Source organism: Podarcis raffonei, chromosome 1 (assembly GCF_027172205.1).
Source record: "Podarcis raffonei isolate rPodRaf1 chromosome 1, rPodRaf1.pri, whole genome shotgun sequence".
In the NCBI taxonomy this organism is placed as follows: domain Eukaryota; kingdom Metazoa; phylum Chordata; class Lepidosauria; order Squamata; family Lacertidae; genus Podarcis; species Podarcis raffonei.
In genome coordinates this window covers 66,408,981-66,422,203 of record NC_070602.1, presented here as the reverse complement: position 1 = coordinate 66,422,203, position 13,223 = coordinate 66,408,981, and the positions used below count along the sequence as shown (strand labels likewise).

The 13,223-nt window shown below is 42.4% G+C and overlaps 1 protein-coding gene across 5 annotated transcripts in view; it reads right to left on the bottom strand.

Moving 5' to 3' along the window:
• PPFIBP2 (PPFIA binding protein 2) overlaps nt 1–13,223 on the bottom strand; it is a 104,350-nt gene that overhangs the window by 77,960 nt on the left and 13,167 nt on the right. For 4 of the 5 annotated variants that reach the window (XM_053390634.1, XM_053390660.1, XM_053390651.1 and 1 more), the window contains exon 2: nt 537–634. In XM_053390634.1, coding sequence (XP_053246609.1) covers nt 537–600 — 64 coding nt within the window. In that variant the 5' untranslated portion in view covers nt 601–634. Of the gene's footprint in view, nt 1–536; nt 635–8,395; nt 8,482–13,223 lie in introns of those variants that run through there. The other variant, XM_053390641.1, reaches the window with a different exon arrangement.

Here is a 13,223-nt window from a genome sequence, read left to right as displayed (position 1 = left end):
GTTTTGCCAGAACTGGCAGGACAACTAATAGTGGAAAACTGAATTGGGGGCAGTAACAAAATAGTGCTTAAAACTTTTACATGGGAGAAAGATGCTGAACAATGGCCCCCTTCTCTGCACCGCACATGGGAATACAATGTTTACCTCTGAGGCAATGAGTCACGAGTGCCTCTGTAACTTCAGTCTACAATCTCATCCCCATCCTGTCTGCATGCCTAGCAAACACTGGCGTGCGGTGAATTTCTTCATAGGGGAACAGTTAGGGCCAGAGGTGCCAGCTTGCAAGGATGACTGGGACATTTGAGGCTATAGGGAGAGGTGAGGAAGAGGATATTCTGTCAAGCAAGCGGAAATCTGCACTCGCAAGCTTGGGTATTGCCCATTGCAAACTTCCAAAAGATGACTTAGAAAGACCTGCACAAACAGAAATACAGAATTTCTCCTGAACAGCGAACTCTTCATTATTACCACACATATTAAATGGATCTGTGGGCATGTCTGCTGTTGGGCAGACCAAAAATAATCATTTACAATACCTGCAATGATATCATCCATTTGCTCTAGAGCAGCTTCAAGCATATGGCTAGCATCAGAAGCCATGTTTTCTAGCTTCTCCAGGCCTTGTTTTCTTGGTCTAAAAAGGAGGGAGAGAAAGTTCACCTTATCAGATCACATCAACATCACTCTGCCATCAATTCTAACATATTAGCTTAACCAACTGCTGACAAAGAGCAGCACATTTTTAGGAGCAATTTCATTTGTGTCACTGACTGAGGTGGAATTAGTAGTTCTTACCCTTCCATTTTTAAGTGGGAACAAATATCCCAAGTAATCCACATCTCACCACAACTATGTAAGAATAAAAGCAGCGCCATATATCCCTTAGTAAAACTGACAACCAGTATCATCACCTGGAAGAGCTACAGAGCCAAATCTACACGGGCCAATCACAGAGCTGCAGATCCTCCTGCTCTCAGATTGTTATATATCCCAGCAAATTTTCATCCTACAAATGCTGGGGAACTCCCTTTTATGCAAATTTTAAAAGTTTTCTAAGGATACTGCTGTAGAAATCCGAATGCACCGTGAACTAATCTATAAGGCTGGGCAGTGCTTTTTGAGTCTACACATGAACATCCTGACAAACAATAAAAAAAATAAGAAACTGCTAGGGCTACCTACCTCCATTCCCAACTTATTTCTAAAATTTCTGTAGAATGGGAGGCATTTATTGTATATGTACAAAAATATTGTAAACAAGCAGAAACATTGGCAGGCTTTGACTAAACACTTGCAAGTACAGTGGTACCTCGGGTTACAAACTTAATTCGTTCTGAAGGTCCGTTCTTAACCTGAAACCGTTCTTAACCTGAGGTACCACTTTAGCTAATGGGGCCTCCCGCTGCCGCCGTGTGATTTCTGTTCTCATCCTGAGGTAAAGTTCTTAACCCGAGGTATTGCTTCCGGGTTAGCGGAGTCTGTAACCTGAAGTGTTTGCAACCCGAGGTACCACTGTAGTTAAAATAAGATAAAGTTTATGGAAGGAAATTTGAACTGAAACAATAAAAACTGATGTAATTAGGATAAAATAAGGATAAGAAAAAAGAGGTTTAAGTATAATTATGCAGAAAATTATATATATATATATATATATATATATATATATATATATATATATATTTCAATGAACCAGGAAAGGAAATGGAGGAGTCAGGAGGTTAAAGAGAACCTCCGAAATGATGTTTTTAATTTTTTTATTTTAGTTCTTATACTTCATGTTGGATATTTTGTATCTCTCATTCTTTTTTATGGAAAATAACTGTTGAAGCTGAAAATGTAAAACCAATAAAAATTATTTACAAAAAAAAAAAAGCTTTCCATTAAAGGTCCGACCTTGACAGGTTTGTCTGTTTTTTAGGATAGTGCAGAAGGGGGACAAGTGAAGGAAAGTGGCGTAAGTGAAATGGACACCATTTTCTCAACACGCATCCACACAGGTGAGAGAGAGTAAATGGAGGTGTGAGGGAAGCCTCAGAAGTAAGCAGCAAAGTTAAGTGGTGGGGCTGAAGAAGAGAAGGGGCAGAGTGGGTGAGAGAGACACCATAGAGCAGGTCAGGGAGTTTCACAAGCCTAACCCAGTCCTGCTCCCCTTTCCAGTTTGAAAAACAGGAGTGCGATACAAAACAACTTAGGACACAACAGAATCACAGAATCCTAGAGTTGGAAGGGGGACTTGGGGGGTATCATCTAGTCAATCCCCCTCAATGAAGGCATCTCAACTATAGCATCCATGACAGATGGGCACCCAACCTCTGCTTAAAAACCTCCCAGAAGGAGAGTTCACCACCTCTCATGAGAGTCTATTCCCCCCTCCCCCAAAAAATCAACAGTTAAAAGATGTTAAGGAACTCTTAGTTGATTTCTGTTCCAACCGGCTACCCCTCAGGAATTATGTCTCTGAAGTTATCCTTTAACCTTCCATAGAACTCTGTGAATATTTTACACAGCATTAAACATAAAAGGCAAACTAACAGAACTATATCATGTGACTTCCCCCCTTTTTTTTTAAATGGCATTTCTTTCTTGCTAGATAATTCTACTTCATGAAAAAGGTCTAGATGCCCAATCCAATCAAATTCTCTGTTCCACAGTCCATTTTCCTTGACCAATCAAAAGTTCTTATTTTTAATTGGAATTCTTCCTAGTGTAACAATATACAGTACTGAAAGCTTGATACCTCTACAAATACTTGGAAAAACAAAATTACTATTTATGTTACTCTAGGAAACTGGAATTAGCGTGACAAAGGAAGAGCCCTATACAAAATATATTCCCATGCACCCAGCTTTGTTCAGAGTATAAATACTGCTGGGGGGGGGCAGGTAGACTGTATGCCTGAGCCCCTACTAATTCCTGGATCCAGCAAAGGTTAAAATCTAAGCGAGGATTCAAATTGTTGAAATAGCCAAATAAAGTTTCTTGGTAATGACGCTGTAAGTATGGGCCCTTAAGGTAACAAAGGAAGTGGCTCTGTGCCAGACAGAAGATGCGTGGGGGGGTAGTTAGAAGGATGTGCCTGATCTCTGCTTGACTATGGAGGCTGCAGCTATGGGAGAAGAAATACCCTCTTGGGCTGTTAATGCTGTGAGTCCCTCCACCATAGGCTCAGTTTGTATATATGGGTAAATAAATCATATATCATAAAGTCACCACAGTCTTCACTGTCCCTTATTCTGAGGAAACTGAACCCTGAGTAAGCACCTAGAACCCCTGGAATCTTGCACCTGTCAGAGATTGGGGTATTGTGCAATGATATGTTAGAGAGCAGGTACTTACTAGTGGCTACTGGGAGCAGCTGCGGGGAGCTTTCTGCCCTTGCATACACTAGAACAGGGGTGCCCAAACCTTTTCCAAAGAGGGCCAGATTTGATGAAGTGAACATGCGTGATCAAAGTTGTTGAGCTTTTGTTAGGATTGAAGTTGTTGAGGTTTTTTTATAATTTTACCCCAGGACATATACTGCCATGGGAACCAACTGGAATAAATCGACTGGCAGGCCGGATTAGGCCCCCAAAACGGGCTTTGGACATGCCTGCACTAGAACTGCAGCATGTTACCACCTTCTTTTAGTTTCTCTTTTACTTTCCAAAAGGATGAAAAGTGATCTTTAAAAACAGAATGTGCTGAACTGAACAATCTATATCAGTGCAGATTTTGTTGTATAGTTACCTGCATGCTCTCTAAAACCTTGTTTTAATAGCTTCACATATTTCAGTTCACAACACCTGCCAATAGCTAACTGGAGTTCTTTGATGTTTTTCGGCTCTCCCAGACTTGTTCAACCCAGATTCTGAGAACTCTTCAGGTGGTGGAGCCAGCAAAATGATTTTGGCCGGAAGTCTGACATTCCTAAACAGAACCTCTTGTTTTAAGACTGCTGCCCACAAGCAGATTTGAAGTTCATTTTAGGAACCAAGACTGAAACTAAGTTTGTAGCTTTCTCTGAAAGAATTGGGGCTGAAATAATATTTTTAAAGGGTCTTGCATCTCCTGTAGATGTGCATTCTAATAATTAATGTTACTTTGCTACACTTTCTTCCCTTCCTCTTCATCAAGAAGCAATCTATACTCATTTAAGAAATGATGCTTATGTAAGGCTTTTCCTAAATGCTCGTGAACACTTCATTATCAGTCAGAAAACTCTGATGTCTACTCTAACATGGGAACACAGGAAGCTATCCTATATTGATTCCGGTCACTGGTTTGTGGGTTTGGTTCTCCTCATCTAGAATCTAAGCATTTATGTTGCATTCTCTCCAGGGATTTATCCAAAAAGGATCTCCCCACATTTCTTGGCTGGATCTAGACACAAAGAAGTGCTTCAGTTAAAAGCATTGTAAATATAAACAGAGAAAACAACACATATAAATTGCTTTTTCTTTACCATTCTAGCTGACTTCCTTGTTAGGCATAGTAACCGCTAGCCAGAAATGCCAAAACAGTCTTAGAAAAAGTAGACCATCCATCCCCGATTATCCATTATTTCATGAAACCAACCACCCCAGCACCCTATGCTGATTCAGATTGCTAAATTGATGAACCATAGAGAAATCTCTCTATGGTTTGATGTAACAAGATTGCCCTTAATTGGGTGGCCTGACAGGAACAACTTCACCTAAACACTGAAGCCATGTTCGGAATCTCCAAAATTAGAGTTACCTAGATGCTAGCAGCATCACAGCCTATTTCCAGTGCCTATAAAATTGACTCTGCACCCGAAGCTCATTTGGGAATGGCAGCATCATAATCTTTTTAAAATAGTAACAGTTAACTAGTTCTCATTGAGGAAGGATCTGATTTGGGCTATAGCACTTCATATGGGGGAGAGGCTCTCTCTTGTGATTAAGTAGGGAAGGAATCCTTTCATATAAAAATCTAGAAGCGCAGCTGAAGGGTTCTAGCCTAAGTTTGCTTCCACACAGGACCCAAATGAGAGGCCTTCCAGAAGATCCTAACTGGTTGGCAGAGTCATGGGAGTTCAGGTATCCTGGATCCAAATCATATAGGGTTTAATTGGTAACAAGCAGTGCTTAGAGTTTGAACTGTGCTCAGAAACACACTTAGAGACCAGAAATCATCACTTTTCAAGCTTGCTATGACAAAACATGTCTCAGTTTTACATTCCTCAGAGAATATTAATCTGAATGAAACCTGTTTATTTGGGCAGAACTGCATAGTGCCTGCAAGGATCCACCTTTCCAATTAATGCAGATAAGATTCCCCTGTAGGAAAGTTAGTTATGCAAAGGGTGTTCCTGCTGCAGCTTGTTAACAATTACTTTCCATGGGATATGTAGCAACTTCATATTGCCTAGAGAAAGAACCTGAATGCTAGAAAACCCAGCAGTTAATGACTAGAAGGAGACAGTGTTTCAAAATCCCAACGTGGGGCAGATGAGTGGGTTGGGAAGACTGTCACCTGTCTCTGCGGAGTGAAAAAGCTCCTTGTAACTTTTTCAACCTTACGTAGTTTCAGGGTTCCTAAACTTTAGAAGAGCAAGAAAACAAGACTGAATATTTTTTGTGTTGTCTCAGAATTTTTTGTCACACACTACTGAAGCACTGAGCGGGATGCGTGTGGCGCTGTGGGTAAAAGCCTCAGCGCCTAGGGCTTGCCGATCAAAAGGTCGGCAGTTCGAATCCCCGTGGCGGGGTGCGCTCCTGCTGCTTGGTCCCAGCGCCTGCCAACCTAGCAGTTCAAAAGCACCCCCAGGTGCAAGTAGATAAATAGGGACCACTTACTGGCGGGAAGGTAAACGGCGTTTCCGTGTGCTGTGCTGGCTTTTCTCCCCTGGCCAGATGCAGCTTTGTCACGCTGGCCACGTGATCCGGAAGTGTCTTCGGACAGCGCTGGCCCCCGGCCTCTTAAGTGAGATGGGCGCACAACCCTAGAGTCTGTCAAGACTGGCCCGTACGGGCAGGGGTACCTTTACCTTTACTGAAGCACTGAGTAAGCATTTAAGATCAGGTTATTTAATTGCAACGTGATGAGAAACAAACAGTTTCCCTTGCTTTAATTTATTTAATATTTATTTTCATATTGCCAGGACATTGGTTGAAGCTGAGCACAATTCAGATGTTTTTAGACTGTTAAAAACAACAACACCCTTCTGTACAGCACCTAGCACATATGAAATGCTTATAAATTATGCTAATATCACGCTAGCCATTGTTGTGCTTGTAAAATAAAAGGAATTCACAATCACTAAGGGGAGAAAAGAACACATCTCAGGGCAGTCGTTTTTAGGGAAGCTTTTAAATGTATGATGTTTGGTGTTTTAATTTGCTGGAAGCTGCCCAGAGTGGCTGGGGCAACCCAGTCAGATAGGTGGCATATAAATATTATTATGATGTGCACAAACATCTGTGGTAGCCTCAACAGCAACATTCTCTTTGCACTGGTTATATGCAACTTACGTTTGGGAATCTTTGTGCTATACCTAGAAATCATTTACCAGCAGTGTTTCCCATGAGCTCGTAGGACGCAAGTGTACAGCATACATTCCGAAAATCAGGTGGTGCTGGAAGGAAGCTGTTCGCTACATGAACTAGGGGGCTGAAGCTACTTGCCACATGGGTGGGAGAAAGGGGTACAAAAAACCAAGCAGAAGCCCCCCCACATATCTCAACAAGAACAAGCTCACCACAGTTGCATGAACCATAGAACTGGAAGAGACCCTTAGGACCATCTAGTCCAGGGGTTGTCAATCTGGTCCCTACCACCCACTAGTGGGCGTTTCAGGATTCTAGGTGGGCGGTAGGGGGTTCTATGGCACAAGCTGAATCCTCCTTCCACCGAGCACTGGTGGGCGGTAAGGAAATTTTACCATCAAGAAAGATGCATTAGTGGGCGGTAGGTATAAAAAGGTTGACTACCCCTGATCTAGTCCAACTCCCTGCAACGCAGAAATCTGCAGCTGTCCCATACGGAGGTCAAAGCTGCACCACACTCTAATGAAGTGATGTGATTTTAGTGATCCACAATGGTGCTATTTATGAAGACCACATAAATAAAAGCCAATATACAAAAGGAGGTTGCCACTGTGGTTGTGTAAGGGCATGCAAATTATCGTGTTGTACAGCAGGGCGGAGGAGGCAGGATTTCTTTCGATGCCTTAAAACCTGTTTTGGAGAGGCTTGTGATGGGGCACACAAGCCTCCAATCCACATAGTCAACCCCACGCAGCCAATGTAGCACACAGTTCACCTGCTGCACCCTCTGCTTTTCAGAACCCATGTCATACATTTACCTCACTCAAAACAGTGCAAGCAGATGTGTTTTGAAGTCAATTTTTCTTCCCCCAATAAGGAGGAGAGGGGAGAATCACCTCATCCTTTTGAATTTAACTGAAAACATAGAAGCAGATATAACTCTTTTAAAATGCAACCAACAGTACTGTGCATTCGGCTCCAGATTAATAAGGTAATATTACTGGCTCGGCATCTTTTTCTAGTCATACCTGTTACCACAGCTTTAGGCGAGTCAGTTTTTCCCAGACACTCCCTTCAATTTGCCTCCTTCAAGTCGAGGTTTTTAATTCAACACATGTCTCTCCTGTGCGTTCTTCACTAAAACATTCTATCAATCCACCGGCATCAGAATTGGATCTATCGGGGGGGGGATCACTAATCTTTCAGCAACGAACACACACAAATGCATCTATCTGTACCTGTCTAAGAAAAGAACACCTGCTTTTTGTCAGAGGAGCTTGAAAGTCCACACAACTGAACTGAGACCTTGCCTGCTTTCCAACATTATCTGGGATCTAAGTAACGATCTGTGTGACACGAAACGTAAATCATCAAGATAGTAATGAAAACTATACCACTGAGCACTTTTAGAACACTTTGCATGCATTATGACCATTGATGCTTACAACAGCTCTATAGGAGGCATATAATTATTATCCCCATCTTGCAAATGGGGGGTTGATGCTCATGGAGCAGTAGCAATACCTAAAGCTACCTTATGAGCTCATAGAAAAGCAGAGGTTTGATTGGATATCCCTGAATGTTCACTCTCGTCACCACCAAAAATAAATTTAAATACAGTTTCTACTCCCATCTGGCAACACACACACACACACAATCAAAGGACAGAGTCAACATGCCAATTGTTGAAGAAAAAGGAAGAAATCTGCAGAAGATGAGACGCAGTTTGAGGGTAATTTTAACCCAATTCTAGGAGGAGAGGTAAAGGAAACTTTTCCTATTCAATTTGCAGAGTAGTAACCAAACTGGACTTTTGTAGCAAAAGTGACACCTTAACACATTTATTACAATACAAGCTGATTAAACCCATAAAAGCGTATGAAACCTGTCACAAAAAAACTTACCTTTACCAGTCGCCAAGGGAAGAACGCTCACTTGGGCTGTTGCCCAAGAGAAATCTCATTGCTACTAATCACAGCTTCAGTGCAAAGCAAACGACAACAGCTTTCATTCACAACCACCACCCCTATGCCACATGCTTGTAATAAAAGCCCAACCCACACGTGAAATGCTTACAATAATTCAAAGCCCAGCCCACAAACAAAACACTGTGATCCATTTTATCATAATCACTCAACAGCTTTCCCAGTAAGGAGACCTGTCAGAATGATCAGCTGCCGGTTCCACAGAGTACCATTTGCCCAGCTACATGCAACATACAGTATGGGAATAGGAAGCAGTAGAAGAAAGGAGGTGGGGAGATGTGACTGATAGGTTCCTTGAAATGCCAAGATTTCAAAATGACAGAATGCCTAAACAAATGCGTTCATCCTCCAAGAGAAACCTACCTTTGTAAAATTAGACAACTGTTTGGCACTGCTTCCCACCAACCCCAATGGTTTTTTAAAAAACTGGTTCTGAAGGCATTTGGCTTCCTCATGCATTAGCAGCAAACAAGCAATAGTATGTTTACCCATCTTATCACTTACATGATGCAAAGAGCATTATACAGTCACAGACCTGGTAAAATTATTACTGACATGAGAAAGCTTGCACATCGTTGAGAAAGGGGAAGCCTGTAAACCTTTTGATGGTCCTAGCAAACATGCACACTACCCATGTATTAATTATGCATCCGTGTATTGTATGTTTGCAGCGATACCATGAGACCTGGGAGTTCAGCAGCCACCTGGCTGTCACCTTTTGATATGAGAGAGCTTTCCAGTTAGGAAAAAAAAACTTGTCTCAGCATCTCAAGTGGAAGAAAACAGACCAGGTGCCTCTTTCCTCTCTGCTTCCCCCTTCCAGGAAGAATCCCAGCAGAATATCAAAAGATCTGTCCTCATGGAGAGAGAAATATAAGTGCTTTAGAAAAAAAAATGTAGCAAGAATCTTATTACAGAAAGTATTAGACAGAAGGCAGCCTAAATATGGCTCTTGCCAGCAGCTCCATCAGTAATATTTCAGGATTAAACTTTAGGTGTCAAGAAGCTATTGTTTCACAAAGAAAGCAAATCGAAATTATTTCTCAAGGCGATATCACCAGCAGTCACCTGTTTGCACTTCAGAAACTACAGTTCCCAAAGAGAGAAGATTCAAATGACATGTCTTCAATAACAGTGACTCAACATGCATGGAAGAGTTACAGATAAATTTGCCTAAACCCTGCACAAAGTTTAAGTCTGCTAAAGGACCACTTTGTCCCATTCAGTGGGGCAGGAGAGAGTCTTGGTTTCTCCCATGGTGCAGGATCAGATCCACAGGAAAGCCAGGAAGGGTGCATGAAGAGAAGCGCCTGAAAAAATCATGAAGTGTTGAGGGCGACGCAAATAGTCTGTCATATCAGATGTCATGACATGCGAAACACTGGAATGCTTTTGTTTATATATAGAGCAGTTTATCAACAGCATGCCTGACATGCCTGAAGTTCTTAGCCACCGGAGATCTTCCACTGTGTTATGCACGCAGGAGATACTGATACACTTTAATGTATACAATGCACACCAATAAAAGCAACATACATATATATATTAGGATCAACAGCACCAAACACACTGTAGATGAAGTAAACAACAAATTTTAGTTACGTGATTTCTTTGTTTGTTTGCTTGAAGAGCTCTACTCAGGACCTTTAAGAAGGACCAAACTAAACACAATGGGGGTTAAACATTTGGGGCAGGATTCAACTAAGTTGTGCTCGCACAACCTGTCTCCCCACCTGCCCCATGCAAATCTGCCCCATGCAACCTGCCCCATGGAAACCCACAAAACAGGTTTAGGTGCTGTGCCAGGCGGGGGGGGGGGGGGAGAAACGGGAGAACTTGTCATGTAAACAAACTTTGTTCCCTGTCCACATACCCCACTTAGCACTATGCTGAATTCCACCTATGTTTTCAACACCACTCCTCTCCCTTAAGTAAATAAATAAAAAAGATTTAAGTAGCAGCTGCTGCAGGGCTCAATCTTGCAAACACCCCCCCCAAAGAAGCCTACAAAAAGTTAAATTTACAATAAATCAAGATGGTCAAAATGAGAACATTAAGCCACCACAACATAAAAGAGCAATGTAAGGACTAAGGAAGATCTTAGTGTATCTGCAAGCACATGTAAAGATGAGCAGTCTTTCAGGTATCCTTGTCCCAAGTCAGGAAGGTGACTTAACACATTGTGTGAACAAAAGACATGCATCCATATCAGAGAACGATAGCTGTCTTACACTGAGTCAGACCGTTGCTCCATCTAGCTCAGTCTACACCAGGCTTCCCTAACCTTGAGTCCTCAGGTGTTGTTGGACTACAATGCCCATCATCCCCAGTAAGTGCTCAGGGGATGATGACAGCTGTAGTCTAACAGCATCTGGGATCAGAGGGTGGGGAAGGTGAGTGTTCACCAACTGCCAGTGAATCTCTGGAGTATTTCCCAGTGACTGGAGTCTTTCCTAGCACTGCCTGCAGAAGGCAGGCTTGAACCTGGAATATTTTGCTCTTAACACTGAGCTACGCCTCTTCCCACTCCCAAGGACCTTCTAAAAACCCGAAAAATGTTAACTTGCGTATAACTTAGACATTTTAACAATTTTGTTTTAATTAAGCAAAAATAAAACAATGGCGCTAGACTAGAGAAGGGGCTGCAAAGCCCCTTTGGGATCCAGATCTACATTCATAGCTTTCTGCATTTTGGGGACAAGTATAATTCATATTAGGAATGTGGGTGGCGCTGTGGGTTAAACCACAGAGCCTAGGACTTGCAGATCAGAAGGTCGGCGGTTCGAATCCCCGCAACGGGGTGAGCTCCCGTTGCTCGGTCCCTGCTCCTGCCAACCTAGCAGTTCGAAAGCATGAAGTGCAAGTAGATAAATAGGGACCGCTGAGGCGGGAAGGTAAACGGCGTTTCCGTGCGCTGCTCTGTTCACCAGAAGCGGCTTAGTCATGCTGGCCACATGACCCGGAAGCTGTACGCCGGCTCCCTCAGCCAATAAAGCGAGATGAGAGCCGCAACCCCAGAGTCGGTCACAACTGGACCTAATGGTCAGGGGTCCCTTTACCTTTATAATCCATATTACACTACAGACTGCAGCATAAAAGATTCTATGATTCTATAATAGTAGCATGACGTCAACCTAGAAAATGTGTTACGCCCATCACGATACTGCAACAGAGAAGCACCACCATCAGAGATAAATCTGAGAATCACTTCCTTCCATTGCCCACGATGTACCCAAAACTACTGTCAGGAAGCATTTGATTATCTATTCTTGATTTCAGGCAAAACACCAGTTTGAATCATTTCCTTAAAAAAACCCAAAAAATTATCTGATCTTTCATCTATCATTTGTGAAGGAAATGGAGAATAATGATCCAGGGGCAGATCTTTAAGAATTATTACTTCAGCAAAAATTATTGAAGGTACATTAACATGAGATGAAGGCAGAACCTTCAACACTCCTTTGAAACGGTCAAAATTATGAAAGACTGAAGCTGTGCTCTAAAAGACAGATTTGGAAAGCAAACATTTAAAAATCATCACCATAGATACTCACCTGTGACACACACAGAGAGAAAAAGGGAGAATAACAGAAACAAAAAGCCAGTCCCATCATTCAAAATGCAAGTTGCTTACTTAGGTCCTTAATTGTAGAGGGAAAATTCTTATACAAAATATTATCCAGCTGCAACTCAATCCTTTATTATGGAGACTGATCTCCTTCTTATATAGAAGATGTGTGGCCCTTTCATTGGGGGGTGGGGAGTCTCTAGCTGCTCAGAAACATCACTTTGTAAAAGTATAGCAACATTTTGGTGTCTTTAATCCACAAGGACAGCACATCACCCATAAGACCATTTCAAAGTGCTGAGAGTCATTCTTGGAGGCTGCACCTCCAGCCACCTGGAAGGCCATCATGGCAAGGGGAAGGCCAGGCCAGCCCCATCCATCCAGGGAAGGAAGGCGCAGCAGCAGGCAGTGAGTTTCTCCCCTCCCTGCCAGAAAGAAGAACACTCCATGCCAACTAACAGTTGTTCCTGAAGCTGAAGGAAGTACAGTCTGGCCTCTGCCACCAGCCAGAAAACAAGGCTTGCACGGCAAGTTGGTGTGCTTGTGGCCCTAACTGAATATAAATGCCTGTTTACAACTCAGCCCCTCTGTTTCGGCATCCTTGGTAAGGACATCCACTCCTTACCTTTCTCCTCTACTCCCCTTTCCTTGTATCTCTTTTAAGTCTGTAAACATCTCTCTTTAAAAATTATATATATGAATGAATTCAATAAACTGAAGACAGCATTCTTCATCAGCAACACCTTTCCCCTCTTTTCTCTACCAAAATTTCTGTTTATGAACCAGTCCAAGGAAGTCTTCTGGGAAACCCAGGAACTAGCTGTACATTTTGCACCTTTCATTCCCTGCAGTTGTTCACGGCCAATGCTTACTTGACCGATTATCTTTTCTTCTCTTGGTTTATGTCCCCCAGAAACTTTTCTTATGCCAAACAAGCCTTTACCTCACAAGTTCCTTTGGTCCTAGCATGGGCAGAGAGGGGAGGGGGAGACAACAAGTTGCCACACTGTATACAATGGCCCCTCTCTCTACTTAATTGAATTAGCTGGGAAATGCTGCATCTGGTTCTTAAGGCACATTTTGACCAGCTTAACAGTTTAGTATTATGTTCTTATTTTCTTGAAGCAACAACAAATTGTAACACTTAGTGAAAAGCACGACATAAATGTGTCACACTTC